General features: G+C 32.3%; 1 protein-coding gene across 2 annotated transcripts in view; it reads right to left on the reverse strand.

The window, feature by feature from the left end:
* Stim (stromal interaction molecule) overlaps window positions 1–14,643 on the reverse strand; it is a 96,790-nt gene that overhangs the window by 67,539 nt on the left and 14,608 nt on the right. For both annotated transcript variants that reach the window (XM_088243534.1, XM_088243543.1), the window contains exon 3: window positions 12,897–13,016. In XM_088243534.1, coding sequence (XP_088099660.1) covers window positions 12,897–13,016 — 120 coding nt within the window. The remainder of the gene's footprint in view (window positions 1–12,896; window positions 13,017–14,643) is intronic.

A 14,643-nucleotide genomic window follows, 5' to 3' on the forward strand; every position in this document is an offset into this window, starting at 1 on the left:
ATGTAAACTTAATATTTATCTATGCTGTTTTTAACTTTTTTTTTTGTATCCGAACGGGTGAAGAAATAGAACCGGAAACCAGGATGAGTACTTTCGACTCGATGGCTACTTTCAGGTAAAAATCCTGAGACAGGAAATCGAGTGGCGATAAATCCGACTCGTTGCGTGGAAGGGTGGACGTGAAATACTGATTTTCAAAATTGTTTAAACTACAATATTTTTTTGTTCCTGATCCTGTTTTGTATTTGTGCAGTGCAGAACTGATCACCTTGCCTACATGTAACAGAAGATCAAAATGCAGTGCCCTATGCACCACTGGGTTCGTAAAGGGGAATGATGATGATGATAATAATGAAACTTAATCAAAATTAAATTCTTTTAAAATAGGGAAATTTCACTTTTTTTACATTTTTTAAGCAATAAAGGTCTATGAAATACTGTCCAGTAAAAAAAATATTTTTTTGCTAATTATTAGTGGCATAAAATTTTTATTTAAATTTGTAATTTTGAATTCCCGCAAAAACGGTCATTGCTTTGGCCACGCCCTAATACGTCACGATACATGTTTATTTGTTCCTGCCATTGAAATTAGTGTAGAACAATTTCATGAATCTTGACGTCACAAAAACCAAGGCCAAACACGTCGCGTTTTTCTACTAACATATTTTTATTGAATTTCTTTTTTACATTTATTCATGAAAATATTTCTTTACAATATCCATATTGATTTTGAAAATACAATTAATTATTCTAAATCCATTTCATATATTTTTATCGATAATCGTAGTACATATGTGATATTTCCCTAAGCGTAGTGTCGATGTTTTCAAATAAAACATTATTTTTTTAATTAGAAATTCTTAAGCACGACAAAAATTCAAGAGTCACGCGGTCAATTGCCACAATTGGAGCAGATCATTTGCTCAATTGATTTGTAGACCCATTACCTACATACAAGACGATTGTCATGTCAATACGCCTCACTTAGGTCTCAATGCTAATCATTCCACATTCGGATAATTTAACTATCGTCCAAAAGACAATGCCAATTTATGCCATAGTGAGTTTTGTAGGGATGAGAGTGTGAAGAGAATGTAAAGTGGCCACTTGATACGGCCAACGACAGGTCATAAGCCCTGTAGATGCCTAGACTTCTATACCTCCTAGTCTAAAATGTTCTTCAACTATGTTGTAACAATTGGCAGTAATGATTTTTTTTCATACATTTTAGAGAAACTCCGCGGTACAATGAGGAACTTCAGCCCTACGGAAAATTTGATACAAAAAATGTTTTCTTGCGCGCGGTAAAAATTAGAGCATTAAATTATTGAACGGCAAAGTTTCTTGAAAATGTACGAAAAAATAATAAATAATATTTTAATCAAAACGCACTACTTTGAACGACGTCACTGGTTCATATTAATCAACCAATAATATGAGAGATGTGAAGGATATCCGGTTTGCTTATTGAAACGAACCAATCGGAAGAACTGACAGAGAAGAACCTCTGACGTCACACGCGGAGTTATTTCAAAAATACAAAACTTTTAAAAATCATAGCGCTAATAATACGATATATAAAATTTTAAAAATAAAACATTTGGCTTAATTTATTTTGTCCGCAAGTTTATATGAATTTATTGTGTTTTTTATGATAATTTTAGTTTATTTTGCTTATTATGTTTACGGTGATAATTAGGTTAATTAGATTAATTTCGTTTTTATTTTCTTATTGTGTTAACTAGTGAAATAGCTAATTTAAGGCATGTTTCATTTTACTTATTAAAAAATGGTTCCCTCGGCACGGGACACCTCGGTGAGGTAACATTATTCCGTGTAAAAAAAATAGTACAAAATTGTAAAAGTATAAATAAATAGTCTTTTAACAAAACATTTTTTGTATCCAATTTCCGTAGCACATAATTTCCTCATTGACTGGTAGATTTAATCGATGTCCGCGCTAATGTTTCTAACATTTGAACAGGTGCCAGGAGCGTCTGGCAGGGAAATGGAAAAATGGCATCCACCGTACGGCGTGCCGTGCTGCCGTGTAGCGAGTCTGGCGGTCTGGCCACCGAATGATTCGGGATATTCACAACACAATGCACTGTGACGAAGGAGAAAATTTAGCACTTACTAGGCGCAGTGCAATTTCAAAACACTGTAACTGAATTTTTTTTTTTCATTTAATATTTTTTGACAATGTTTTGAGTATGTCCAAATGTTTGCAGACAGACAAAAAATATTTATCCTTTTTTTTGTTCTGTACACTATTTTGTGAAAAGGACCTAAATTATATTGTTACGGTATTTTTTTTATTTATTATTATTGGGGATATCAACAGTAATACATGTAAAAAAATATATAACAAATAAAATATACAGATAATAAAACCAATGACAGATATCCACAGAAATACATGAAATACTCGTACAATACATGTTAGTGTGTTTGTGTGAGTGTAAGTGTGTGAGAGGGTGTGTGAGTGGGTGCTATAATGGAGTGAGGGTGGACATGTGTGTAAATATTATTGCACAACTATCAAAACTATATAAAATATGAAGAATTAGATAGAAAATAAGATTTTATTATAGAAACTACTTATAAGACAAAAATGTGTGTTTTAAAACGCGAATTTTAAATGTTAATTTGTTACAATCAAACGGATCAATAAGGGGAAATTTCAAATAATACTCACGAGCTAAACGTATAAGTGGAGAGTTCTGGGCATAGTTTGTACGAACTGCTGGAACATGAAATAGAGAGCTCGGCATGTGACGGGTTCGGTAGCCAGGGACATTTAATGATAACTCCGACATAAGAGCCGGGCTATCGAGGCGTCCGCTAAGTATGTCATAAGGACCCCCGTGTCTAATAGTAGACGGCGATCTTCTAAACTAAGCGAGTGGTGCTTTTTGCAGCTTGCTTTTTGTTACAATCAATGTAGTGTAAAGTTTCCGCAAACCAAGTTTCGTAAAATTTCCATTGAAAATAAAACGTAAAAATGGCATTTTTGAGTAAAAAATTATAAAAGCGCCATCTATGAATAATTAGTTTCATATTTTCGTTTAGAATAACCTTCATTTCCTCAATCATTCAAACGAGTAAGAAAAGGGGCATTCGTTCTAATTCGGGGCTGGAGCGTCAAACACAAGCACTGTCAGAAAATCTTTATCTTTTTCAATAAATTGGAACGCAATAGTAACATCTTTGTTTCGAGTTTGGAACAACAACACGTCTCTCTGTCTGACCGACTGAGCAAATACGCCCTTAATTTTATGGATTTTGATAGATGAGTTTATTTGCCCCGTAGTTACTCTTGACCCACCTGTCCTTAATAATAAATGTTTAAAATACATTTAGTAAGTTACCCTTTTTTTATCAATCTGCAATCAAAAATTTTGTTGCGCATAAGAGTATTCCTTTGTTATCTGGTCTCCATATTATGATGTTCACATCAAAAATATTGAATCAGTTCAGTTCAATTCAGTTTTAAGAAAGATAGGCTGGAGGTTGGGCTTATCCAGAGACCAATATACGTATAATGAGTTAGAAACTACCTTAAATATATCTTCTCGTCAAGACCGTCGAAATAAATCCGACCTTCTAGTCCTATTTAAAATTCTCAACTAACTCTTTGATGCGCCTGAACTACTGAGCTCGATCAAATTAAATATCCCAACTAGAAACCTCAGACAAAACTTACTCTTTCATACCGATAACCATTCATAGAACTAACTATGGTTTTCATTCTCCTATGCCCAGAATTCTTAGGTCTGCCAACAAACATACCAGTCTTGATTTATTTGATAACAAGTTGTCTTCTTTCAATCAAATTAAATTATTAACACATCTCTCCCGCTTCCACTCCCACCAAGTTTACTAAATACTATTGTGTCTTTCTACTTTCCTTTATAATAATTTTCTATGTATAAATATGTCCTTAAAAATGCCCATTGGGTATTTATATGAATAAATAAATAAGAGATTTACCAACAGTTGAGGAAATACGTAAAAAGAGGTTTAGTATCTACTTTACACTAAAAAACTTTTCAATCGAAATAATAAGTACATTAGTATATCCCTCTTTAAGTTTTTTTTTTATTATTCATTATCAACATGAACATGCATTGTTTTAGAGATTGCGATTTAAAAAAAACATGACTAGAATTAATGTGCAAGGTCAATCCTTAACACACATGTATACCGCATAGATGCATTATGCACTTGAAACACAATCTAAAACACATAATTTGTTTAATGACTTGTGTTATTATTGCAATTAGGGATTTGCATAATAATTCCACGGAAGTATCAAAAGTGCAGCTAATTTTTAAAATACCAAGAATCGTGCACATTTTGTACGTATCTAAAATGGATTCGCTCTGTCAAGGTGCGAGAGAGTTACCTTGTAAAATATGTCGATAGTGGGTATATCCGTCATTTAATGAATTGTACGGGACAAACAATTCATTTCTTCTGTCACATAAGGAACTATTTGCTGTACCCGAAGCGTGAAAAGAACGGCTGAACCCCATATTTGACTATGGCCATTTTGAAAGAAGCTCTCGAGCATGAGCGTGTGGTGAGGTTTTCGATTAGAAAAGCAGTCACTCGGTACTACTAGGTACATACATAGGTAAAAAATTTGCCTACTACTAACACAGAAATTGAAATTAATGCAATTTTATGCCATAATTCTAGCATAAAAGAGTTACATTTCAAAGTTTAATATTATAATGCCATCGTCTAAAGCGATTAAAGTGGTAAATGTGTTATAAAACCGACACAATACATGAAAAATAAACCTGGATGTGTTTCTTAGAATTGGTTCCACGGATACTAAAAATCTCTATTTGCGCATGCGCGGACTTGTGAAATTCTGCTCTGAGGGACTGCCTTAGAAGAACTAAAACACTTACGCAGTTCCATATTCCAAAATCAGACAGAGCGCAGTGTATTTTATAGCAGTCTTCAATTCCCGCAAAAACGGTCATTGCATTGGCCACGCCCCTAATACGTCACGATTGATGTTCATTTTCAACTTTGTTCCAAACCATTCAAATTTTTGTAGAACATCGTCACGAATCTTAACGTCACAATTATCACTGCCAAACATGTCGCGTTTTTCTAGTGACATATTTTATAATATTTTATTTTTTTAAGATATATTATATGGAAGCATTTCTTCACAATATCCATATTGATTTTGAAAATATAATTAATTGTTCTAAATCCATATATTTCGATCGGTATTCGTAGTACGTAATATTTCTCTAGTGTACTCTAGTGTACCTTTTCTCACTGTTTTGCAAAAAAGACATGTTGTTGATGTTGACAAATTTAAAAAAATGTAATATGTGATTTAAAGACTCCCAGTCCGAGGCTAGAGTTCTGCTCTACAACTTATTTTCCATTTTCTAGCAAGCTTATTTACAACTAACTGAACATTTAAATATTTGATTTTTCATTATTGCATTTTTTTAAATATGATAAAAACAATATTTAAATAAACATGACAGTGGTGATGGCGACCTCGCCATAGTCGCTTCAAAACTGGTAAACATCGTAAAGTTGTATAAAATAAACATTTTATTTACTTAAGATTTCGTTATTTGTACATACATATTCATATCCCAGTAATTTTTACTGAAAACATGCAAATAACTCAAATTCATGTAAAATTCAAATCAATATTTTATGCATTCAATGTAATTTTTTTTTCATTATTTTGAACACAACAAAACTCAAAAAACCCATTTATAATCAATGACGTATTATACATTTATTTATTTTATTTTATTTATTTATTCAATTAAATACATACGTATTATGAAAAAATACTATATTTTAGAAAAATACTATGGAAAAATAATCATATCTCGTTATTATCTTCACCAATCTGTCCCATTTTATGCATGCATCTAGCCAAAGATATATTCTTTACATAACAATCTAATTTGTATATCGGTAGCCCGCGCTTGTTCTGACGTTTGTGTTTTATAACGATTGTTTTCTCAATTATTTCATAATTTTAAAAAACTTCAAATAATAAAGTTTTTAAATTTTTTTATTTATATATATGTATAACTTTTAAAAATATCTCATATTTTTATTAATTTTATACGTTTTTTATGTAAAGATATATGAAACAGTAATATATGCCTTTTGTACTCCGTACCTTTATTTTACACCCCTTGAGCCCCAAAGTCATTCCTGAAGTACATGTTTGTTTTGTAAACTATGCAAGCTTAAAAATAATAAAAAATTAAACTATTTGAATAAACAATAGAATTTTTAAATGCAATATTTTTTTTTTTACTTTGGTACTGAAAGGGTTAAAATTGGTATTTTATTTTAACGATTTTTTTAATATTTTTAATTTCAGTCAATGGTTATTTTAGATTAAGGTCTATGAGTTGTTTATTGTCTATGTTAAATGATTAACCAATAGTAGTTCGATTTTAGCTGTCAAAACAATGACAACTGACAACAGGTTCACTCTTTTGTGTGACAACAATATTTAGGTTGATGATGCCAATTTGAAATTTAAATTGTTTACTCAATGTGACTTGTTTTCTTGGATGTATTTATTAATTCTATAATAATTTTACTGAAGTTCAGTATGGAGGCATTAGTTATTTTGTATGTCGTTTATTTCAATTTATTTTCAACTTTGTGCAAGAACAGATTAGAAGCGTCAGGACTCGCTCACTTAATTTAGATCTCGCATTGATCGAGAAACGACCGGAATGAGACAGAAGACATGGCAAAGTGATTTTGTTACACGACAATGCTCCGTCTCACACAGCAAAACCAGTGAAAGACACATTGAAATCGCTCGGATGGGACATCCTTCCGCACCCGCCGTACTCCCCCGACCTGGCGCCATCTGACTATCACCCCTTCGCATCAATGGGGCACACCCCAGCAGAGCAGCACTTCGGCAATATGGAGGAAGTTAGAAAATGGCTCGACGAATGGTTTGCCTGAAAGATGGGCGAAGTGTGTAGAAGCCTATGGCCAATATTTTGAATAAACAAAAAATAAACTTTCCTTGAAAATTATGTTTTTTTTTTACCACAAAAACATATGCATACACCTAGTATATAAATTAATTATAACAATAAAAAATTTCATTACTAACAGGATAACAATGCATGCAATTTATTTTTTTGTAAATACTATGTAAACTACGGTGATGGTAAATGTGAAAGTGTATTATAGTATTTGCATGTTGGTTTAGTGAGTGTCCTGACAAAGGGACGGGTACGTCTCAAAACCGGTAGCCATAAAAAGTCGTTAAGTGGTTAAATACTAATATTTGCTAACATTAATTAAGGATAACAATAAATTTCTTTACAAATATCAATATGTATATTAAAAATCAATAAAATAGAATATCCCAACTAGAAACCTCAGACAAAACTTACTTTTTCATACCGATAACCATAGAACTAATTATGGTTTTCATTACCCTATGCCCAGAATTCTTAGGTCTGCCAACAAACATACCAGTCTTGATTTCTTTGATAACAAGTTGTCTTCTTTCATACGATCACAGAATTATATTCAATTATAAACACCTCTCTCACGCTTCCACTCCTACCAAGTCTACTATATACCATTGTGTCTTTCTACTTTCTTTTATAATAATTTTCTATGTATACGTATGTCTTTAAAATGGCCATTGGGCGTAAATATAAATAAATAAATATTTATATGGAATACTACACCCTTGAATCTCATAATATATTTCTTAAGAAACATTTGTATAAGCTGATTTCTGGAAGTACAGTAGAACTCCGTTTATCCGAACTCCAAATATCCCGTTCGTTATCAGGAAATGAAAAATAAAGAAATTTTAATTTAACCTTCAACTTTGCTGGATACATTAATCTGGATAGCTGGAGTTTTACCGAGTATATAATCCAAATAAACTGAAAGAGATCAGTTTGCGAGATCTCATGCACTGTTCTACACACCCAGAAGCCGTACAAATGCGAGTCAGAACTCACCCATTAATAGGACAATTTACTTGCTGAATATGGCTTCTTCAGATAATAAGGACATATTTTTCTGTACATGTAGGCAGTTTAGCAACTATCTGCTTTGCATTCATTCATTTGACAGGCGCTGTAGCGCAGTCGGTTAAACGGTCAACTGTGAAACTGGCTTGCGGGTTCGATTCCCGCCAATTGCAAGAAAACAATCCAACAAAGATTTTTTCTCAATTGGTCTGGGCGTTGTGTGTATTATTCATAAATTCCTTCCATATCCTTTCTTTCCCACCTGCTGACAAGCCTCTTCTATAATAGAGGCCGAGCGGGTTATTCCTAAAAAAAATAAATTAATACTTGATAATCGCAATGTTATCATACCTGATATTTACAGTCTACCTGTCAAGTAAAACTAACTACAATTATCAAATAAATAAATTCTTGTACTTTTTCACGGTGCATTTTATGTTAGGTACGATTTACCCCGTGGATTCTGAATTACAAAACATTTTGTTATTTAAAGATATAAATAGTGAAATTAATTTATCTACAAGGACAACGGTAAGACAAAGCCAAAATTGTATTGACCAAAGGTCCGTGGTTCGAATCCTACGCTACCCCAACTTGATTCCCATTTTCTAATAGTGAGTTATTTACAACTCGTTGAAAAAGGCCCTCAAAATTAAATATTTGGGTAAATCATAAGAACGCAAATATTTCTTTTTCTTTAAAAAAAATAAAAAATTCCTAACATTAAACTTAACTTTCTATAATCTACATAATATACTGTGCCTCTTTTCTTTACAGTCGCACTCTATATTAATTAGTTTTAAGTCCAAGATACAATTATTAGATATACTAAACATTACAGACTATTTTTTTTTCACTGCAATACGTTCTGTACATTTTTGCATGGGTAATTAATTCCTTTTTCTAGCGAATATCCAAACACAGGTAGATTTTTGCAGAGAAAAATACACAACGACAAAACATATTTTTCAACGAACCTCCTTTACGCATACATGGTTATGTGCGCGTGATAAAATATGCAATAGGTGATGTATTATTAAATGTCTCCGCATGCTAAGTATGTCAACATTGAAGTAGGAAGGAAAAATTGGATGCAATGTCATTTAACAAAGACTTTTCCATTATTTCACATATAAACACTACACTTATTCATGTGCTTGAATTATAAACCATATTTCTAAGGCCAGCGCCATTTCTTTGAATATAAAATACAGTTCAAGAGTGTACTGAAAGAGACTTGTAATTTTTGCATATTTATTAGTGACCGAATGAATAAGATTTTTAGTACTGAAATCGAATTTTGGCTACTGTTCTAGTCCTAAACTGAAACTTATCTGAATAAGTTAAAAGTCACTTCAAAGCGTCCAAAATTAGGATTTTTTATTTTTAAACTTTATGAGTTCATTAAAATAAGCGTTAAATAATACACAGTGAGATAAAAGACATGAATTTAATGAGTAAATTTGTGTATTTTGAGCGCTTTTTGGTTCGTTATGTTATACATATAACTTATATGTAACAGTTCTTCAATGTACGCTATAGGAACTTGTAAACTATAAAGAAATTACAAAAATATAAATATGAAAGATCTTAGAACTACTAACTATAGTCAAAAAATCACAAAATCAGCCTAGTTTTTGTTTTTTGTTAGACAATGGCAATACAATAACTAATTATTTGAATGGAAAACAATCCAATAATTTTAAAAAGTCTGCTTGTAAAAAAATATTAAAAATCGGTGGTGGGGAAAATTTAAAACGCCTGTCCGACGCGTACGGATGCTTTAAAAAGGACCTTATTAAACACATTTAAAAAATAAATAAATAGCATTTTTATAATTTACCTAATTTTTTTAATTGTAGTGACCATTTTCGACGAGTTTTAAATAACTCACTATTAGAAAATGGAAATCAAGTTGGGGTAGAATGGGCTTCGAACCTCGGACCTCTGATCTGTGAGTCGGCGGCAACAGTAGGCACGGGACCACAACCTGTATTTATTTGTTATTTTATTTTACATTCACGCCTCGAAGGCCTTATGCAAAAACTAAAACTACATAAATAACAGCGTATCGAACGTAATCCGACACATCCCGACCGCAGGTCGCTTATATTAGAATTAAAATTAGAAATTTAAAATCACGGTGAAAGAAGAAGTAACTATCGAAGAGGTATTCACGAAGGTTTGCTTTTGACCTAATGAAACTCAGCCAGAACCGAGAGAGGGTTATTGCTAGAGCCCTCACAGGGCACTCCAGATTGAATAAACACCTTACTGGAATGAACCTTTCGGAAACTTCTAGATGTAGGTTCTGCAGTGCAGATATACATAATAGCCTGATACTTCAAGGACCTGGCCTTGGAGGAGATTAAGCAATATGAGAACACTCAGTAGCCAGGCTCTTTAAAGACCTGGGCTCGGAGGGTGCGAACTAATTTACGGGGAACTGTCACATTGGATCGACACAAATCGCAGTGACGTCAGAAGCTTATTTATCACTGACCCCCCTTTTTTCAGAATAAGAATAAGAAAGATGCTTGCTTTAGACGAAACCACTCAAAAGCCAATAAAAAAATATGTTTCATGAAGGACTTGGATTGATTTTGTTTTACCTTGCAATTTCATCAAGTAGTATCTATAAAAAACATCAATAAAACGTGTTGTGGTCATGTGCTGCAGACTCAAGGTTGAAAGAAGGTCGGAGGTTCGAACCCCGCTCTACCACAATTTAATTCTAATTTTCTTATAATTTATTTATTTATGCTTTATTAAGTTAGTTCATAACATCTTAAAAACCAATATAAATTTTTTATAACGTTACAATTTTTTGTATCAAAATTTCTCAATAACATATTTTTTATATTTTTAAGAAGACGAAGAATTTGTATATTTTTAATTTCTCCTTCATTACATAAAAAAAGAATGGAAGAACGGTAATTTATGTGTGGACATATGATTGTTTTGAATATAAGAACACTACTCTTTATATCTATTACATTTCGTAATCTTCCCATAAATGTTTTTTTTTGTTTTGTTACATTTAGAGAATGTGTTTTGAAATTTAAATATCTATCCAAGTAAACTCCGAGATACTTTATTTCATCCACAGAATTTATATTTAAATTATCAATATTAATATTGTATCCCTGGGGTATATTTTTTCTCCCAATATTCATATATTTTGTTTTTGAGATATTAATTTAAATTTATTCACCTTAAACCATTTTGATATGTTTCCTAAATTGTAATTAATCTTATTTATCCCTGTATCATAATTATCTCCTGATAGGTAAACTAGTGCATCATCTGCAAAAAGTTGGATTTTACAATATAACTAGCGGACCCGTCAGACGTTGTCCTGCCCGAACGTTGGCTTGCCTGCTATTAGCTTGGAAAAAGACTTTTCATTGATAAGAAGGTACCTAGGTATTTGTTTGTGATTTAATTCCAAAACTAAAAATTGATAGTATTCAAATATTTCAAATGAGTTCTCACCAACAGAGGGGTGTACTTATGTGGGAATACGATTTTAAAAAATGTATTGAATATAATATTATTTCAGTATTATCAAAAATCCAGTAAAAAGAAATTAATAGGTAGAAATTATAAGGAATTTAAGGAAAGAATCTGATTGAGATCCACAAAAAACAAATGCTGTTTGTAAACATTCAAAAACAACCTTTTTTTATATGCAAAAAAAACAACATCTTTCCATTTTTTTGTAAATGCATTCTCCTCAAATGCAACCCTGGTAGATCGATGAATAAAACATTTATGCTCCTTACTTCTTTTTTACATTTAAGATTGAAGATTTTAATATCTACGAACACGCACAATGCAAAGGTTTATATTTCTCTGAAAACGGCGGGTAAATCGGTTAAGCCGTTTAGGAGGAGTTCAGTGACATCACACGTACAGAGGAATTATATATATATATATATATATAGATGGGTTATTTACAACTCATTCAAGGTGACCCCCAAAATTTATATATTTGGGTTAATCATAAGAATGCAAATACAGTGGAATGTTATCAGGAAATAAAATAAAAAAATAAGAAGTTATTAATTAAATTTAATTGTGCAATTAAAATTGCTGGACATGTTTATTAAGTATGTTTTAATGGGATTCCAATTCGCTGTATTATTTCAAAAGCAATTAAATCTGGCACTCGTTAATCTGGATAATAGGAGTTTTTCTGTGTTTATTTTTCAATTAAAAAAAGTAGTGTAAGTGATTTCTGTTGCAATGAATTCATTTTCGTATGCCAATTTTGTAACGAGAAATAAAATAAATTATTCATTAAATCTTCTAAAAGAAACTAATGTTTTTATGCTTTGATTATAATTATTATGGATATCTTATATACCGCCATTTTCTTTAGAAAATACCTCAAGGGCGCTCTACAAAGTGATTATATAAAGATATAAATTTAAATGTCAAGAATAGATTGATAACTTCCTCACATGACTTTGAAGATTTTTCAAATAGATCTTTATGCATTTTGCAGATCTTTTGCAGTGTGGATTGTGGGATAATTTACATGGCAAAGCTCGAAATTTTGAGAAGTTTTAGATTTTTTTTACACATTTTTGAATGTTTTTATGTGTTTATTTTAACTAATTTTTACTTCAATTTAAGCATAAAACAATTGAATGGATGGAAAGTAGATAGCCGCTTAGATGCAGACATATACAGAAAAAAATGTCCATATTATCAAGAAAATTGCCCTATCAACGGGTGAATTCCGACTTGCATTCGTGCGGCTGGGTGCGTAGAACAGTGCATGAGATCTCGCTCTAGAATAATTATTGGGAACATGCAAACAAATAAATTAATTAACAATAATGATTGAATGTTACTAACCTCCGAACGTAGCCAGGCTTCCCAGAGTTCTCTGGCGGAGATGTGTTTATCGTCGTTGTGGTGGAAGGCCTGTTGTCTCCTTTCATAGCCGGAGTCATATTGTAATTCCTCTCTGAGAAACTGTAATCAGAAAATATTACAAATATTATTTATTCACTCGATTGGTAGCAATATTTGTAGAATATAACAGGAAATAATCATCACCACTCTATACATGTATTTTAATAAACATTTATTTTCATGCCAACTACAACTATTGATTTAAACAGTTCAAAGACGGTGATTTTTCTCTGATTGACAACTAAAACGCACAGGAGGCCCTCAAAAGTGCGACAAAGGTTATTTGAACGAACTATTGCTGAGAATTCAGCACAAACGCAAAAAGAACTAGCTGAGTAGCTGGGAGTCTCAATAAACCATTTCCAAACATTTATGACAGAAGATGGGAATGATTCTTAAGGAAAGAAAATGGGTCTCACATAACCTAAGCCAAAAAAACTAAGATGGCTGTATGGACACTGGCAACATTAAATCCCGGGTCCACATATACCAACCTAACAAGGCACTAAGCGCGGCAAAACGGAAATGCAAATGAGACTCTCTCTGGTCAGCACTGGTACCGGTTGACCGACATGATACAGCTAATGACATTCATCGTAATTGTAAATTCAATTTGCGTTCATTTAACAAGGCTAGATTTCATTCAGTAATGTGAACATCTCTCTTTTACTATTGTCATAGCTAATTAAGTTATAAAATTAGCAAATAAAACTCCACAAAATATGTAAGTAAATCTTTTATTTAATACACGCAACCTTGTAACGAAACTTCTGGTAAGCCCAATTTAATATAGTCATTTGCTACATAGAAACAGTTTACTACAGCTGAATTAAGACATGCTTTAACCTCTACAACAAAAAACAAAGGAAGTTTTTTCTATGGCAAATTTTGACTAAAGATGATAATCCCAAAGGCAAAATTCCCGGGTTGCTTCTGGCGAGCCTTCCACACCGCAGCCGAAACAAAATATTCACAGAAAGAAGATAATGTTGGTCATATGATAGGACTGGAAAGGCGTGCTGTACTATTATTAGCTGCTCGAACCGAACCAAACAGTTACTGGAAATTACTACACGGAAAGACAGATGCTCGGTGTATGTCTAAAAGACAGAATAAAAAATGACGAAATTAGGCGCCGAACCGTAGTCGTAGATATGGATCATACAGCAAAATTAAAATGGCAGTGGACAGGACACTTAACGAAACAAAATGATCACGGGTGGACACCTAAAATAATAAAGTGGAAAGCCAAAAAAAGATGGGCCGAAGACATTGCCTCAATAGCCAGTAGACCACAGATGAAAAAAGCGGGGGATAGAAAGGAGTGGAAATGTTTGGAAGAGGCTGATATCCAGCAGTGAAAAGAACAAAGTGCAAGAAGATGAATAAATCATCATGTTATTTATTGACGATTATTCTCGATGGAATTCCATTGTTATAACTTATATAAATTATTGGCTAATTTATTATCAGTGATGATGTAAGTAAATGGTAAATGGAATATGATAATAATGAATTATAGATTTGAAATGTTCATATGTTTCAATTTATTGTAATTTTGTGATTGGATTATCAAAACAGTCTGGCTTAACTCGAGCATTGGATAAGTTTCAATAAAATATTTAAATCCTTGGTATCACATTTGAATTACACATCCGGCAACACAGCTTAATACTATTGGGTAATT

Source organism: Micrasema longulum, unplaced genomic scaffold (genome assembly GCF_059751315.1).
Source record: "Micrasema longulum isolate JH-2025_06_02 unplaced genomic scaffold, ASM5975131v1 h1tg000023l, whole genome shotgun sequence".
Classification (NCBI taxonomy): domain Eukaryota; kingdom Metazoa; phylum Arthropoda; class Insecta; order Trichoptera; family Brachycentridae; genus Micrasema; species Micrasema longulum.